Genomic DNA, 19,145 nt, shown 5'->3' on the forward strand with positions numbered 1-19,145 from the left:
TGTAATATTCAGATCTTGAGTGTCATGTTTTTATCAGTTGCAGGAATAAAATCATCATCAATAACAGAAATAAAAGCTTTAAAACATCGGTCTGTGTGGAAAATATAATGCGTTTAACTTGTAAACTGAGTTACTGAAATACATGAATTCTTCACTAATGTTCAATTATTGCATATATTTGTAGATCTAGCTGGATCTGTAAAGCCAGTCCCTGCAAAGTGTCTCTCAGAAAATTAGCAGTCATTAAAATGTTTCCTTAAATCTGGTAATCTACAGCCTGACCTGAATACCCTCCTTAATGCCCTGAACTATGCCTTCACAGGCATCATTTAATCTCTACCTTTCAAGTCCCTGTTTTCTAACCCTGTCTTCAAACTCTAATGACTGTTGATGTTGCAACATTAATAGTTCTTTCTGCTGTTCAAAAGTTAATGCAGACTCAGTTCCTACAGCTAACATTTCTTCAAGGACATCTTCTACAATCAACACTGTTCTCTATTAGCTCTTTTTTTTAAAATAATTTCCATCTAAAAGTGGTAATGATTACAGCTCTATTTATAAACTTCTGAATGATCCATTGAGTGGCGTTGACCCATAACCAGAAAGTGAGGGAAGAAAACACAATTTTACCATAAACAACTTATTATTTTGGAGTCCCCTCCTCAATGGGTGGAGCTATGGCGCTGCCAGTGAGGATAAAAAGCCTTGAATGTTCCTTAGTTTCATCAGACTCTTTACTTCACCATGAATAAATCCGTGCTGCTCCTGTTCAGTCTGCAGATATTCCTGCTGATCACTGCCTTCAGCTCTGCAGATGCAGCCGCTCTGGTGACCAGGGACGAACAAAAGCCGGAAACTTTGGACGTGGTAAGAACATTGGAGCAGCTGCAGCAGTAATGTGTTAATGCTGGAGATTGTCTGTGTCATAAGTTGAAGCTCAGTAAGAGTGAAACACTGTTTGGTCAAAAAAAAAAAGGGCTTTGTTTTTATTCTTCCTGATGGGGTCATCCTTTTTCTTTTTTTCTCCTTTGGCAAAGGGAACAAGCGAGGATGTGAGAAGACAAAAAGTCAAACGTCAATCACCTTGGTGCGCCCAATTCAGGGGAGGATGTTCGGTATGTGGCTTGGAGAGAGCAAGAGAATAATCCATGTCAATCTATCCTCTAGGCTGTGTTTTTATTAATTAAGAATTGATATAAACAGATATTTTCTTACCCTCTGACTTCTTTCTTTTGCAGTTGATCGAGAATCTGATATTAACGGTAATATGATATGAAATCATTCAATAGAAAGCATAAAGGTTTCTGAAATCAATGTTTGTGCTGCAAACAAAGGATGAAAGGAGAAAACTGCAGTTTAGGTCTCTGCAGGCACATTTCATGTTATTGTAGAGAGAATAAAACTAAATCAGTTTCCTCTCTTTGTTTCTGTCAAAATTACAGAAACCGCCACCCAAATTGTCATGACCTGTGACAAAATAATGTAAATATTTTTAGATTTTGACATTATGTTCCTAGAGCCAAATCTTTGTCTTTATCTTACTGAGAAACTCTTTCTTTTCTGTTTCAGTGAACAAAAGCAAGGGGAGGATGTTCAGTATGTGGCTATCTGACCCACAGGACAGAAGATCACAGTCCAGAAAATGGATGTGATGAAGTCCAATTTCAAACTTCCTCTCATCAGCAAATGATCTTAAATGCTGTGTTTTAATTTGATGTAAGCAGAAAATCATCATAAATAATAAAAATAACAGATTTCAACATTAGCTTGTATGTAATTAATTGAATTAACATGTTTTACTTTCTCAATTGAGTTTCTGAAATAATCAGTGTTTCCAATAATTTTCTCGTTTACTGAATATGACTGTAAATGTTGTTTCCTTGTGTGATCCTTTTTATTATAGACTCTTCTTCTTCTTCTATGTTTGTTTAGAAATTTAATACATCAAATTAGAAAGTAAACCCTACACCATAGATTTTTCATGGGTTCCAATCCATCTCTTCTGTCTAACTTTAATTAGTTGGGGGGTTTTTTCAGTATTGCCTCTACAAGTAATGTCCAAGTTGGTTTTAGGTTCCCATCTTTGAATCATGGCAAAGATGGGAACCTTAAATCCTGTTAATGAAAGACTTTTAAGGACCTTACAGCAACTGAACTTTTAAATTTGAAAGCCGCATCAAAAAGGCAAATAATCCAAAGCTCTGTCATATGTATAAAGGGATTTATTGGGCATCTGCTTCCCCTACAATGGCACTGCGGTTTTTATGCAAAACCGTTTAAAGCCTCTACAAAGTGTCTTGCATGAGTTAATTAGATGTTTATTTTCAGGTAAGGAGGAAGACCATTCTTAAGTTGCCTCCCCTGTGCCAGTTATCAACATTCAGAGATTCTTCACACATCTGTGCATCAAGAGCTTCAGTCATGGACAAACGCTTGATCCTTGCTGTGCTTGACTTTCTGCTTATCGCAGCCTCTCAGCTGAAGTGTTCCTAGGATTATATGATTACAAATATGCCTATTAAGATTTTTTTGTTGCAATTATATTTTTACAGTTGAATTAAGAATTTCATCTTCATGCAGACATGCAAAGAAGGAAACTTTGCAAAGTAAAAGCAGGATTTAGATGGCATCATTTGGTAAGAATACGTTTTTGCTGCCCACTGAATGAAAATCTATTGTCAACTTTCGGACAGCAGCTTTGGTTTATACATCAATTAGTGGACATGTTTGCTATTTATGCTCTACCTAGGTATATTTTCGTACTTTTTCTGTTAATTGCATGCAGACCATGTGCTCAACTCTGCTAACTTTTATATGTGTAAAGGTTTGTCTACAATTTGGAAGATTCAGATCAAAATGTTTTTGTTTCAGGCTGGGTGCCACTGAACTAATCAGGTCAAAAGACCAAGACTAGCTGGAAAAGTTGAATTTATTGCATAAGTATGTAAGTGTGACATGGGTTGAAGGATCCGGATTGCGACTCAAAAGGCGTCAACCTGAAGCCAACCTGCAGGCGAGGCTAGATAATCTGGGTCTCCCCATTAAAAGCACCCAAGTATGTCTGGCTTCATATGACAAAAGCAGAAATAGTGTACAAAATATATTTTAGTTATTTTTAACAATATTGAATATAGGCCTTATTATTTAAATTTAGAACTTAATAGGAAAAAAAAACAACCAAACGCAAAATTATAAATTATAATTTGGAATTTGGGACAAAAGCCTGCATCTTGGGGCTCACAGACAAGGTGCAACATTTAGAAATAGAAGGGAAAAAAGGCATACTAAAATAATAAGATGAAATATCACCTGAAGCTAAATAAACCAGTTTATTAGGAAACATTCTTTTCAGTCTTGTAAAACACTGCCCTCTCGTGGCCAAATACTGCATCAAAAAAGAATCGATTTTAAGTTTCTTTGTTTCTCTTCTCTTCACTTTACAGTATCCATATGGAAATAGTTAGTAAGGAGGGTTTAAAGCCTTGAATGTTATTCAGGTGATCTGTGCTGCTCTTCCTGTTCAGTTTGCAGTTTCTTCCTGTTCAACGCTCATATTTAATTACACACAACTGGTTTATGGAAGATTAATTTATCAGCTTATGTATTCTGGTTAATATCAATAAACATTTTGTCTCTGTTACTCTGTCAGTCAATTCAACATCTAAATGAACGTTTTCTGTTTACTTTTATGAATCCACCTATGGCTATCTTAAGACTTAAGTGAATAATTTAATCCTCATCAGTTTAGCTGATTAAGGCATTATTTGAACTTGCAGTTTGACCCAATAATTATGGCTAATTGGCGTTCTTTCAGGTCATTTTTTTATTTTATTTTGAAAAGCCAAATGTATATGACCTCTGACAAACTTACAGCTGTGGATGCTTCGATTGCAGCCATCTTGACCCATTTAGTAAACAAAATGTACTAAACAATTGCATGTCATCACAATGTTTATATATACTAATCTCCTGTTTAAATGATTACTAGAACCTGCATAATCAACTAATAATGAGGATCGCCTGTTTATTTTATTGTTTTTCAGGTTGGAAACCGAAAGATTACAGACCTGAGCAACACTGCCATCTTGTGTCCTAAAAGAGGAACAGATTGGAAAGCGTCAAAAACTGAAAGCAACCACAAAAAGAGAGAAAATAAATCCGTTGTTATATAAAATGTTTATACTCTCCAAGATCTATATTTACACCAATTATTTACAAAAGCACTTTTAATTATGAAATATTGGCTTTTTATAAATTGAGAACTTGGTTGCACCTCCCTTGAATGAATGAGTGCAAAAAATAAAGTTGACCAACATTTCACATCCGAATTATCATCAACAAAGGAAACTTAACAAAAAACATTTATCTTCGTTCTTCCTTCACATTCTGAGAAATTAATTTCCAAATTATTCCAAAGTCTTCCATGAACTTTGCTTCACAAACATCTAACAATTTGTCAGAAAAAAAGTTTGTCCTTTCTATGAATTTTCCATTAATTTTCTCAGATGCAGCACCTGTTGAATAGTCTGCTTTTTTTCAGTGACCTTTTATGACTTATCCGGGGTCAGCAGGAGAATGGCAAGCAAACACTTCAAACATATCTCTCTGCATCTAATGAATATACTTGATATATAACTTTCAGCTTTTTTGTTGGATTACTGATATACTGTAACTTACTGACCTGCATCTGTATAAATGAGCAGCATGTGTGCAAAAAGCAACATTCCTGTATAATTCAGCAGTTTATTTTTGTTGCTTTGGACAGGAAATAACTAAGGAGGGAAGGCAAAGGAAGGAGATGAAAATAAACATACATAAAGTAAATGTTAGGGGTATGTAGGGTACATCAAAATAAATTCTACAAATTTCTTCATGAGCACACACCCAGTTTAATAGTTTCCTGGTTTACTTAAAATGCAAATGAAATCTGTTGCTGGAGAGGATATAAAGACATACACGTCTTGTAGCTGATTCAGACTCCTCAGATCATCCATTATGGACAAACGTTTGCTGTTGGCTCTGTTGTGCCTGCAGGTTTTCCTGCTCATCACAGCTACGGAGACGCAGATGGAGACGGAGACTCCTCAGGACCCTCCGGTAATAAGTCCCACTTTGGAAAATACTTTTTAAAATAATGTTTTCTTTTCAATTCATTTCCTGCATTTTTGCAGGTGGTGAAAAAAGCCAAACCTCCCGGAGGAAGCCCGTGTTTGCGGAGTGGCGGTAAATGTTCACGCAGACGTGTGGTGAGGCCAAACTCAATCTTTTATGGTTTTGCGTTGTGTCTGAGAAACTGGGATACAAAAATGTATTTGTGTATTTTATCTAATAATGTTTTTTTTGTGTGTGTGTGTGTGTGCAATCAGTCAACTTCTACAGTTCTGTAAACTTCTTTCTTTATTTGTGTTACAGAAGGTGCAAGCACCGACACCCAAACCTCCTTCATACAAGTAATCAATTTTTTTTACACCAACATCCAGTGTTTTTAAGTTAATTTGAACTTAAAAACATGGAAAGACTGTGCACATATATATATATATATACATATATATGAAATATGTTTTAAAATGAGCCATACATTTTTTCTGTTTTTTGTTGCAGCACTGGTGCCTTCAGTTCTATTATGACAACTTAAAGCCAAGTGTACACTGGACGAATCAGTGGTGTAAGTAAGCCAAATGAAAAAACAACATAATGATGACAAATAAACCTGGATGATGCATTTGTAGATTGATACTAGAAATTTTCTATTTCCTCTTTCTTATTCACAGTCTCTCCCACTTTCTGCTTGTCATATGGAAAGAAAAGGGAGAGCTATAAGAAGCTGGCAGATGGAGACGATTTCTCAGCTTTGCTGAAAATTGCTAATTTTATAAGAATTACTTTTGCACACGTTGCAAGTTTCTTTTCCGCATAATCTGTCAGATGGATTAACTGCATTTAAAACATGTATTTTAGACAGTGTTTTATAACAAGGAATTACAGCATTGCTCCTGTGTTTCATTATGTGCAAAGGAAGTCATGAATAAATACCTCGAAGCTTCCTGTTAAGACTTCTGCGTCTTGAATAAGCTGTTTTGTCTAAGCTTTTGTGCATGTCAAATAAAGCTTATATTTCAACTAATTTGTGTTAATATACCCCCATTTTCTTAATGTTTCTATATGTAGTAAGTTTTAAAAAAGATGTCTCACTTGAAAATATTATATTTTCCAAATCCTCTTAAAGGTTGTTACCACACAAGTTGTGTTTATGAAAGATAATTATTTCTTTTCCTTTTTTGAAGGGTTAAAACACCTCAGTAATTACTGCAAAAGTTGGTTTTAAACTCAAAATGTAAACAATTACTTTATTTTTATTTGTTTTTCTGAATGCAAACAAAGCACGAAAATAAATTAAGATAGCTACCAATCAGCAATTAAATTGTAAGGGCTAGAAGGTAAATATACAATCTGTTAGTTACAACATTTTTTAAACATATAGTTAAAAGTCATTTTAAGTGGTCAGTTAAATAACTAAGAGTCCCAATGAAAACCTCTGTGTTCTTAGCATTATCAGTGAAATATAATATTAAAAAAACAACAAAAACAAGAAAAAAAAAAAAGACGACTCATCAATATTTGCTCACACTCTGAGTGTTCAAAACTACAAATAGTAATGCTGAGATTCAAGAGCAACATTTGGGATTTGGATTTTTTTAATCTCTGTCTTTATAATGGTTCTACATATTCTTCAATGAAATGTCAGAAGTTTAATTGTCAATGGACAAGAATTTAAAAAGTTTGTTTATGAATTAGAAATAATCTCAGATATAGTATAGTTCAAGAAACATGCTTAAAACCTAACCTATATTTTAAGATTCCTGGATGTAGCATAGAAAGACAGGACAGAAGTAACGGTAGTGGAGGACGATGTGCCACTTTAATTAAAGATGGAATAGCTTATAAGAAAAACCCAATGAATAAAGAATTAGAATGTGTTATTATAGAAATATTTAATTTAAGAAAATATGGAAATATTAAAATTCTAAATTATTATAGTCCATATAAAAATTTAATTTTTTTTATATAAAAAAGCATATGATTAATTATGGAGAGAAGGACTACTTATAAAAATTAATCAGATGGGAATAGGTGGGAAGATGTATAATTGGATAGCAATTTTTTTGCTGGATAGGAAAATAAGAGTGAAGATTGGGAATGATTATTCAAAAGAATTTAATGTGGAAAATGGAATACCTCAAGGTAGTGCAATTAGCCCAATTTTATTTAATATCATGATTAATTATATTTTTTCTGATATTGATAAAATCTGCACTATATGCAGATGAAGGGGCCATATGGATGAGGGGAAAAATATAAAACATGTGGTTGAAAATATTAAGAAAGCAATTAGTAAAGTAGAAAAATGGTCTTATGGATGGGTTTTTAATTATCAGCAAGCAAGTCTTGTTTTATGGTTGTTACAAATAAGAGAAATATTGATATAGGAACAATAACATTATATGGACAATCTTTGAAAAGGGTAGCAGAATTTAAATATCTAGGACTATGGTTGGATAGTTCTTATACATGGAAAACACATATAGATAACTTGGAAACTAAATGTAAGAAAAATATAAATCTACTAAAGGCTGTGGCTGGAAATAACTGGGGTGTAGATAGACAGTCATTATTAAACATATATAAGGCTCTCATGAGATCAACAATAGATTATGGCAGTTTTATATATGGAGCAGCATCTATAACAACACTACAAAAGATAGATTACAGAGTAAGGCTTCACGTATATGTACAGGATCAATGAAAACGACAAATATTAATTCTCTTTTAATAGAGACTGAAGAGACTCCACTGGATATGAGAAGAATAAAATTAGCTCTAGTTTATTGGATGACAATTAAAAGTAGTAAGGAAGAAAATGTAACTTCAACAATTTTACAAAACTGTTGGGAATATTCAAAGTTCCAGAGTAATGGATTTGGATGGATTGTAGACAAATGGACTAAAATGTATGGATTAGATGATAGGGAAATAGCACAGTTTAATCCGATTAGTGTTATTCCTCCATGGCTATTTCCTGAGGTAAATGTAGACATGAGACTTCTTAAAATGAAAAATGATTGGAATTTAAATTACATAGGGGTAAAGACTGATGTATATTTAAGAAACTCATATTATAATTATCTTAAAATATATCCATATGTTTCTAAGAATTTAAAAGGATGTGTAGGAATAGGAATATATATACCAGAATTTAAAATTTACATTTCTAAAAGACTATCAGATCATCTGTTTTTACAGCAGAAATGGTGGCAGTTATACTAAGCTTACAGTGGGTAGAGGAGGTCAGACCAGGCAGGGTGGTGATATGCACAGATTCTAAAGCAGTTATGGAAAGTATTCAGGGAGAAGGAAATAATAGGAAAGATTTAGTATTAGAAATACAGCACAGTTTTTTAGATTATACATTGATATTTGGTTCTGTTGGGTACCAGCACACAAAGGTGTAAAAGGCAATGAAAAGGCAAATAAATTAGCAAAAAGGGCTTTAGAGGGGACAATAACAATTATAATTCTCTTTGGGAAAGTGGAAGGGAAATCACTTATTAAGAGTAAAGAAATAGAAAAATGGCAAAAAAAGAAAAAAAAGGTGGAATGAAATGTGAAGGATGTGGAGAGAAAGAAAATGTAGAACACATATTGATGAACTGAAAAACATAAGAACCTGATGAAACTGAGAAGAATGGTTGGAAGGACAGGTCAAAAGTGGAGTCTTAAAGGGATACTGGGAAATGAATGAAACATAGTGGATATTTACAGATTAAGGAAAGCATTATTTATTTATCTTCAGAATACAAAATTGAAAAAATAGAATTTAAGAGATGTAATGTTGCTACAACTCGTGTACAATAGGTGGCGGTATGCACCTTAAAGTTGTTCGCGATCCGCCATAATATAAAAGAAGAAGTCATCATTTAAAAAGAAAAAAAAAGACGCCAGTTGCACTCGGTTGCAGGGAGACATCTACGCAAAAGTTTTGCGAGGGAACGCAAAAGAAAAAAAAATCCTCATGTCCCCTAGGGGGCTCCGTAGTATTCTTTCCACTGATATCTGCAACTCTTTATTTTTTATTGTTCTTATTTATTTATTTTTTTTTTTGAGTTATCCGGTTTTAAGCCAGTTTTCTATCACTATTTTTAACACAATACTTTGGTAAGCTAGCTGTAGCATCGCACTTTGAGTTCATAACGGCAATTAAACTGTCGTTTACTGCAGTACCTCGCTGATCACTAGAGGACGCTCACGGACCACAGTTTGAGAAAGTCTGATCTAGAAGTATATCAGGTGTTGGCAGATCTATGTTCAGACATATAAGAGGAAAACAGTATTCTATTCCACATCTGGTCAACATTTTTCCACTTTCTATTGAAAACAGGAAGAAATCAAATCTATGGCACATACAATGTTGTTTTGAGCTGTAACCTAAAACATGTGGGTAAAGAATAATTTGAATTCCTTTCTTTATTGCAGCTATGTTGTTTATTCAGGGAAAAACAAAGAAGTTAAAATTGTGGTCATAGGCCTTCACTGTTACCAGACTGAATGACAGATGGTCCTATATGGAGCTAAGTGGGGGGTCATAAAGTTTATTAAAAAGAAAAAAAAAGTTTTCAAACAGATTGAAACTAAAAGAAAACATTCAATCTGAAAAGTAGGTTATAATCTGTTTTTCAGTTTCAGAAATTATTCTTCAGCTTCACATCTTTCTTTTTCAGTTTCAAACAAAAAGTTTTTTGACCAAACTTTTTGGCCCCAATTTATCCCCATAGTCCTAATTTTGATTCAATTTTAACTTGTAGATAGATAAGTTTGTTGTGCTGTGAAGAGTTTCCTCTTTGACAGATTTGTTGTATTTTTGTTTTACTTAAATATGTCAGGCCATAGCACCAAAACATAACCTGAGTAAATACAAAATCCAGTCTTTTATTTAAACTTGTGCTATGTAAAAAAAATTTTAAAAAAAACAACATTGCCACCTAAACCCATTACCTGGTTGTTGCCCGATCTAATTGCCCTAATTGCCAGTTATCATTTTTGATAACTATCATATTGATAACTGTCAAATGAGTCTCTCACATCTGTGGAGAAATTTTGTCCCACTCTTCTTTGTCGCACTTTGCCACTCCGGGGGTTTTTCTAGTAACATCCTGTCTAAGGTCACGCTGAAGCACCTCAGTCAGATTTTAAGTCTGGACTTTGACTAGGCCCCTTTAAAAGTATTCTTTCTCTAACATCCTATTATGTTCTTGGTTGTGTGTTTTGGATGTCTGTTCTGCTGCACATTCCATTCATTTTGTGAGCTTAAGAACCAGAGCAGCCCCAGGCCATCACTCTACCACCACTGTGTTCAACTATCTGTGAATGATGATGTGTTATTTTCAAGCTGCGTGTATCATCATCTGAAAACACCTTCCAAATGTTTCTCCACAGCACTGTAGCTCAGTCCTGCACAGTGGGAACAATGACTAGGTAATAACACTAAACGGTTTCTGTTTGTTGAAAGTTTATCAGGGTAACATGTGACACACAGATGTGTGTTGTTGGAGTTTGAACTTTCATGCACTGAATCTGTCTGCTTGTAAATATTGTGTCATGTTTGTGAGAAGCTCTGGCTGGAGGAGCTTTCTCCAATCTCCGCCCACATGTGCTGCACCATATACTGAATCAAGGCGACCCAGTTCTGCAGAGCACAACGAGCAGACGTGTGAAAAGCAGAAAACCTACAGCTAAATCCAAACACAGTGAGTATCTTACAGATTAATATGTGTGGATTAAAATAGATAATCGTTCATCTTTTTAGTTCTTAATTCATTTCAGTTGTGAAGTCTGTGAGAAACGAGTGTTATGAAGTTTAATTTTCCATTTGTTATTAAATGAGTCTGTTTTATCTTTGCTTCGTATGACCCTTTTGTTGCTTAAAGTAAAATTTTATCAGAGAAACACTTGACTCTGACTCTGAAACACTTATAAAAATGGTTTATTGCTGAAAATGCATCAGTCCTTTTACTCTGAGAAGTTTCTCAGATTGAGACACTTCTCTCAATATGTTTAGTATTTATTTAGTAAATGAAGTCCTAAATGTAGCTGCCACTACATAAACTTGTGGTTGTATTTGGTAATTTTATTAATTCAGCATTTTCCTTTTTTTGAAAATAATCAATCATTTCATTTCCACAGTACAGTTACTCTGTACTTTGTGTTATTCATCACATAACATCTCAGTTAAAACCAATGAATTAAGTTTGTGTTGTGATATGACAAAATATGCAAACATACAAGTATAAATAATTATGCAAGGCACTATAAAAATCACAAAGATCATTTTTGGGAACAAGTCGTCACTATGAGTCCTTCCTTATTTTTTTAAATGACACAAGTCCTCAGAAATTCTTGTGGTGAAGCAGAACATCTGACTTTGCTGAAACACTGTCATGAAAATCACTTGGTACGTTGTCAGTGTCATGTGGTGATGAGTTCAGTGATTCAGGGATTTTTCCTCCTTGTGTTTGTCCTGTTGAGTATCATGTCTCATTTAATCTCCGTGTTAAGGAACCATTTAAATAGTTTTAAAATAGACAAAGTATTTTTTAAAAAAGAGTTCTGATGATTACATCCTATACATTTCTACCAGAAGCTGCATGTTTTTTAAGGCTGTCAGGTTAGCCATTCATTTCAGCGCTGAAGTGTATGTTTGTCAGAGCGCTGTCATCTTTTTATGCCTTTCAAATGAACATTTGCTCTGCAGTAAGGTCTTCAGCAGCATGCGCTCCGGTAGATGCTCCCTGTATAGATGAGCCTTGAACATTTTTGGTAGCTGTACCACTTGTGCTTTTCATGGCAGCAGTTAGCAAGTACTTGCTGTTTTGCAGATGCTCTGACTCAGGAATCTCGCTGTCACCATTTGGCTTCTATCAAAGTTGTTTTGCCAGTTTGTGGCATTTCCAGCACATAACTTCAAAAACTGACTCATATCCTCCAGGTCACCTTTGACAGATTTGCAGACTATTTATTCTTTCTGGAAGCTTCATTATATTGTAATCTGAAGTTCTGATGAATTCTTTTTGTTACATCTCAGGTAAGGTAAAATATCACAGCCATTCATCTTTTCATTTCTTGATAAACATGCCTCACTGGATTTGAAACATCTTTTCATCCATTGTTAGGTTGAATAGTCTCTTTATTTCTGATAAACCCAAACCTGCTTGGATGCTAATTTGCAACAGGATGTTGTGGTTATCAGGCAGGTTAGGTGCCTGATAACTGCCTGGAGCTCCAAATAAAGACCATGCATTGCAACACCTCACACCATTCCAGCTCCTACTCAATGCTTTGCATGTGTAAAACTCCAGCCATTCAACTTTTCTGCACCTTAAAAAGACAAAACAGTTTTACTTGTTTATGCTCTTGCTTAACGCTTCTGGTGTTTTCTGGCCTCCCAAATCCCCTCTTCGTTTTAATCATCAACAGCTGTGGTTTCTCAGCAGCAGCTCGATCGCTAATGTTTTGTGTTTTCCTTTCCAAACTCATGTTAAGATCTACTCAACACCAGTCATATTTGTACGCACCCCTAACAAAGACGGAAGAAACACATTAAAACAAATTAATGTTCAACTGCAGTAGCATAATCTCACACTGGACAAAATGTTAATTAATAGTTATTTTCAACAAATGATTGCAAACAAAGCGCTTTAGCATTTAAAAGTTGGTCAGGATTTCCAATCAAAACCATCGGGCTTGTTTCCCTTCCAAGGCTCGGGGATCCTTACAATGGCATCATGAGGTGGCTGCAATGCCAGGATATTTTAAATGCAAGACTTCCACTTTGCCTGCAAAGAAACCTATTAGCCAGTACAGAATATGAAATGCTGCCTTATTTGCAACAGGAGATGGTACAGAATATCAACAGCTGTGATGTTTAAATAAAGAAATCTTCAAGCTTTTCTTCAAGCTAAACATGATCGAGTCAGAGCAGCAGGAGCTTACCGATGACCACTTCCTGAGAAAAGTTTACTGAATGAAATACAAATTTAGTGTTGTCATTTAACAGATGTAGCATAATTTAAAACACTGGGGATAAATAATTTTCATAATTCTGTGCAACAGCAGCAAAGTGAGCAGACAGACTCGCATATAGAATATAAAATATATATATATAAACAGAATAAAGAATAAAACACTGTACAGGAAGGGCAACATTTCAATAACATACTGTGTTATAAAAATATTCCATATTAGAGAATATGCAAATTATATAAATATCATCATTATTTCTGCAAAATAACAACCCATGTTTCAATAACTTTAACTTTCCCGGTAAACCAAGTTTTCTGCTGATAGAAAATTTTCCCAAATAAAGAGTGATCAAATTTGATTAAATGCACCACAGCGTGAATAAATCGAGGGGGGAGCCAGAGAATCTTAGGTATTTTGTTTTTAAGTCTCTACTTGTGGAAACGTTATCTTCTTTTCTGGACTTTGCTTTAATCTTTCAGCAGAGAAGCAGATGAGCTTATGAACATATAAAAAAAACAACGGGTGGAAATATTCAGGTCTGGACAGGATAAACAGATCCTGCCAACAGCATTGGCAGATCACAGTTTAAATTCATTGACAGATTTTAACTGAACCAGAGGAAGTTCATTGTGTGCATTTGTATTACTGCAGGGCTTGCTCCACATTCAACTCAGACAAAAGAGCTGTTGTTATTTGTAACGTCTTAAGTAATGCCACTAAATTATCTCCAATGTTTGACAGTTTCTAAATGTTTAAATATTCCACCTGTCCATGCATTCCAAGATGACTGGGCAATATGTTTCCTCTTATCATTTCTCCTGTTTTTTTTCATGGATATTTCTGAAACTCCAGCTGCAGTTCTTAAACACAGATCTTGTCAAGGTTCCTGAATCCTTTTGGTATTTATTTTCCTTAAACCCAGCTGGTATCTCTTTCTTTGGACAGCTGTTTCCTATGGTTTTACAGTTGTGTTTGAGCCAGGTGTGCTCAACTCAGTCACGTTGCAGCACCAGGAGCGCTGTTTAATCTACAACCACTGCATGCTCTAACTACTGTATAGGTGGTGCTGTTTCTTTTGTGTCCCTCAGAAAAACAAGATAAAATAAAAATGTTTTATTTGATTAAATAATGTTTGATTAGTTTGAACAATGACAAGCATTTTAAAAAATATATTTTTTACTCTATGTGAGAGAAAAGTCGGCACAGAGTGAAGCATTTAGATTTTGTTTTTTCAAGCTGATGGTGTCAGGATAAGAACTGAGTCAGTATGTTGTTCATTTTCCAGTGGGTTAAAAGGACAAATCAATTTAAAGTTATATAACTATTCAAATTGCAGATAAAAAGTTTTGTGTTTTAGAAAAAAAAATGAAAATCACATCTTTGTTTTGAGTGTTTCATTCCTGATGAGAACATTGCACAGACCATTTGTGATCTTTATTGAGTTTCCAGAATGTAGACACCATTTTCTTCCACATTTACATAAAAAAAAGTTACAGATAAAATGTTTGAAGGTTGAGACAATGTAAAAAAATAATCTAATAAGTTGATGATCCAAACAAGCTGCATCTGATTTTAATGGGTCTTGGAGAAGATGAGATCCTCGAATAAAACTGTAATTAAGCTGCTTTTTACAATTTCTGCCAAGACAATTTTGTCCTTCAGTTTTTTCCCTGGGAAAGTTGTGAATACATTCAAAGCACTTTGGCTCAATTGGCATATTTTAAACTGAAACAGGCCTCCCCCTCCCCCCAAAGTCACTTCACAACATGTAAATTATCTTGTCCAAATCCTGATGGGAATTCCAGTTCCAAATCCAAACTGGCCTGAATCAACACCAGCAGAATTTTATAAAATTAAGTCACATCTGGAACATGTGGCAAAGCTTTAACACAATCAGCCCTGATGAACTAGTGACCTGCGTCACATCCTTTTACCCACAGGACACTTTTTGTTGTTGTTTTTCTTCTTCATCACAGAGAAATTGCCATATTTTAATTGTTTCATCACTGAGGTTCTCAAAAATTCCTAAAAAAATATTTTAAAAGATGTCTGATCTTTAAATGCAGGTGAAAGCTCAGCCCAGCTTTTATTAGTGAGAATAATTAGTCATTTAAGTCTTCCTGTAGCCAAAGTAAAGCATCTTTCTTCAAATAACACATTTATTAAAATGGAACATATTATTCATAATGTTCTGTTTGCATGAAATCAAGGGGGTTGAATGTTAAGCATCATATTTTCTTTTAATCAAAACATTACAGAAGTTTTCATAGGGTTCAATACTGAATGTTCATCATGTTAAACTTCTAAATGTGAAACAGCTATTAATCACTAGAATGAAAACAATTAAAGATGAAACTTTCATATTAAAAAATACTTATATATAAATACAGAAATATATTTTTATATTATCTGCTAAACCTTCTTGTGAATCTAAAAGTTGCAGCAGAATGGCCTTTTGGAGTGAAAAACTGCAATAAAGTCCCTTAAAAGGCATGTAAATTATTCTTCCTTTTCTCTGCAGCAACTCTCTCCATCGCACATGCACGACAAGCCTTGTTAAAATAATGGAAATCATTCTTCAGATTCACTCATTTTAACTTGTGAATAATGGGATAGATTTGATGTTTGGGAACCAGTTCGACTTATACTTATGGATGTATGAAGTAGCTGATTTGCTACAGGAGCTAAAATGTTAATGCTACAGATTGCTGTTTTTGTTCATTGGCCAACATCATTTTAAACATATTAAATAAATCTCGTTGCAACAAACTGTGATTGCTTCAATATTAAGAATAATTCAAAATGTTCTGTCACCTCTTTCATAGCAACCATGGATGTCTCACATGAGGCCGACTACTACTATCACGAAAACATCAGCTTCAACTACAGCTATGAGGATTATCCTGCCTTGTGCGAGAAGGGCGATATCCGGTCCTTCGCAGCCTTCTTCCTCCCTATCGTGTACAGTGTGTGTCTAGTTGCGGGACTGACGGGAAACATTCTGGTCCTGGCCGTCTACGCCTACCACAAACGGCTGAAGACCATGACAGATTCTTTCCTGAGCCACTTGGCTGTGGCCGACTTGCTGCTCCTCTTCACGCTGCCTTTCTGGGCCGCTGACGCCGCCAGGGGCTGGGAGTTGGGGGACGCTGTCTGTAGGATTGTGTCGGCCTGCTACACGTTGAACTTTACCTGCTGCATGCTGCTGTTGGCCTGCATCAGCCTGGACCGCTACCTGGCGGTTCTCAGAGTGCAGGGTGGAGATGACAGAGGCAGGCTGCAGAAGCTTTTCAACAGGAGGCATTGCTGGAAGTGGTGCTCAGCTGTCTGGGGAACGGCCTTCCTGCTCGGTCTGCCTGATTTAATCTTCTCAGAAGTGGTGTGGACATCCAATAGGAACATTTGCATTGCCATCTACCCTTCATCTATGGCTCGGAGTGGTAAAGCTGTGCTGGAGGTGGCCGAGGTCCTGCTGGGATTCCTTCTTCCTCTCCTGGTCATGGTGATCTGCTACTGGTCTGTCGGCAGAGCGCTGAGAAACCTTCCCATCGAGAGTCGAGGCAAGAAGTGGAGAGCCCTGCGTGTTCTCCTAATAGTAGTGGGGGTATTTGTTGTCACTCAGCTGCCATACAATGTGCTAAAACTGCACCGTGCCGTAGATTCAGTGTACATTTTTGTAACCCATTGCCAGACAAGCAAGGTACTGGATCACGCGACCCAGGTGGCGGAAAGCCTGGCTCTCATTCACTGCTGCATCAACCCGATCCTTTACGCCTTCATGGGGTCCTCCTTCAGGCAGCATATGGCAAAAGTTGCTAAGAAGTTTGGACAAAAGAGAAGGAAGAGGAGCCGGAGGACACAAGAGACTCCAGCAGATGGTGAAGAGATGGATATGTCGTTTAACTCTCATACTGCAACCCAGGAGACAAACTCATTCTCAGTTTGAGTGAATCCAATGGTTCTCCAGCTGTGGTTCAAAGGCATTTAATGGTCTTTAGGTGTCAGCCTAAAGGCTAATTGTGTTTCATGTAGAGCTACTAAACCACAGCCAAGAAGGAGTACTTCTTTATGCACAATTGGACTTTTGCTTAAAAAAGAAACTTCTTAAGAGAAGTCAAAGGAGAACATTTGAGAATTCAAATATTGAACTGAAGTGGAAAATGATGAGCAAAGAACAAGTAGCGGCTACTTGTTTTGGAACAGTCAAAACAACAAAGACTGTTGTTGTTTTGAGGGATATGATGGCGCTTTGGTCTTTTTGTACATGAATGTCAGACTTTTTGAGGTTCAAAGTTAGAGAAGCAACAATAAAACACTTACTAACACACACAAATAAAAACACTCTCAAATGGGTTGGGACTTTATTCTCAGCTCTAAAATCTGAGCCGAGAATAAATTATGCTGTTGAAATCAAACAGCATAATTTTTGTGCTCAGTGACAAGCTAACCACTAATAGCAATAGAAGTGTCAACTCGGTGTATAACTTCACAATTTATGTATTCAATTACTACATGAACGTGTTTACTGACAGAAGTGCTTCCATAATCTCTGTATGGAAAAAATATGAAAGGCAAATTGCCAGAAGAGCAAATAAATAATTTAATATTGCATGTATGAGCTTATTTTCAACGCACTGCAGTTATATTGAATTTTTGAATTGATTGTGGTGAGAAACCCACTTTCTCACTGGGAGCCCTTACTTAAAAGAAACTACCTGTTTATTTTTGTAACTTAGATTGGGAATGTTTTTCCCCTCTGCTTTTTGTAAAATAAATAAGCTAAAAAAATCTAAATCTTGTTTTGTTATTGTTTTGGTACCAGTGGCAGGAGAGTTTAGGAGATTTTAAGGTTGTTTTATGTCCTTCTTATTGAAACATAAAGTGTTTTATTACTAAAACTAAAAAAAAAAAACTAAATCAAAGCAAATAGTTAAAATTGGGTTCTTGCTAAAATGTCTTTTTGTTTTCTTTCTCTGGTAGAGGTTGTGTCAATTTAGACATCTATGAGAAAGACCTGTTCTCCATTATGCTGCATTATTTATCAGAACACAGTAATCCCAATAGCATGCTAACCTGCTAAGCATGAAGGGATAGTTATAATCAAATTATAACGCATTTTTATTTGAGTCTAAAGTAATGGATGAACCACAACTCTTAATCTGCTTGGCCTTTGTTTGCCCGTCTTTGCTGAAACACCATTTAATGAACTGATGCACTTACATATACAAAGTGTTAGTCAGAGATTTTTCTCCAGACTTTCACTGGAAACATTTGCCTCCCATTCAACCCACACAGTTTAAAGTATGCACAAGGTAAAGTTTTTCCATTTTAGATTCTCTAACAAGAACAGGCTGTTTTTTTTTAGAAGAGGGTTACATTCTGGTAATTAACTGCTCATTTTAATTATAATCAGCATGAGAAAATACACCAGGTCTCCTTGATGGTGCACATATGTCCTCCTGCTAACCAGACACACATGCATGCACCGTTCAATCTGAGTACAGCCTATTTGTCTTTCTGGGTTGCTGTTGTTGAAATATTTTCTCTGAGGTCATTTCAGTTTTCAATTTGATATTTGATGCTGCAGCAAACAAAACAAGAAATCCTTCATAGAGGTTTGACATCCTGAGGGATTTCTATGCCAAACGGGAAAACCTCGTCATTTCCTGGACTCTTTGAACATCTGAAGAAGAGATTTCTGCACACGCCTTAAAATTCCTTCTCAGATAACAGCAACAACAACACAACTGAAACCACTTCCAGTAACGTTGTAGGAGTTGATAACGAACGTTTTCGAGCAGAGCGTTGGGAGTAGAAGCGTGTAGTTTAACAGTAGAGGAATGAGGTTTAAATATTTACTACGCAGCATATCGCCCAGAATCTGCTGCAATCTGTTGTTTTACATTCGAGTTTGTTTGATTACGAAATCTCTTCATATAAACACCATTTATACAAACACAGGCCATTAAACCCTAAATGATTAGATTAGCAGGAAAGTGTTTTTTTCTGTGCTGGATTCCATCTGATTTGGGTCAAATGATGGGCTATGCTTCAGACGGTTGTTTGTGGAA

The 19,145-nt window shown here is 35.6% G+C and overlaps 1 protein-coding gene across 1 annotated transcript; it reads left to right on the forward strand.

Moving 5' to 3' along the window:
• Positions 1-10,667: 10,667 nt before the first annotated feature.
• Positions 10,668-17,868, forward strand: ackr4a (atypical chemokine receptor 4a). The gene is made up of 2 exons (XM_028021395.1): positions 10,668-10,802; positions 15,900-17,868. The coding sequence occupies exon 2, from the start codon at positions 15,905-15,907 to the stop codon at positions 17,018-17,020; it is 1,116 nt and encodes a 371-aa protein (XP_027877196.1). The 5' UTR covers positions 10,668-10,802; positions 15,900-15,904; the 3' UTR covers positions 17,021-17,868.
• The last annotated feature ends 1,277 nt before the right edge of the window (positions 17,869-19,145 follow it).

The sequence above is a fragment of the Xiphophorus couchianus genome, chromosome 6 (assembly GCF_001444195.1).
Source record: "Xiphophorus couchianus chromosome 6, X_couchianus-1.0, whole genome shotgun sequence".
NCBI classification, from domain to species: Eukaryota; Metazoa; Chordata; class Actinopteri; order Cyprinodontiformes; family Poeciliidae; genus Xiphophorus; species Xiphophorus couchianus.

Excerpts from the sequence above, each read along its gene's own strand:
- ackr4a (XM_028021395.1), top strand. The coding sequence starts at position 15,905 with ATGGATGTCTCACATGAGGCCGACTACTACTATCACGAAAACATCAGC.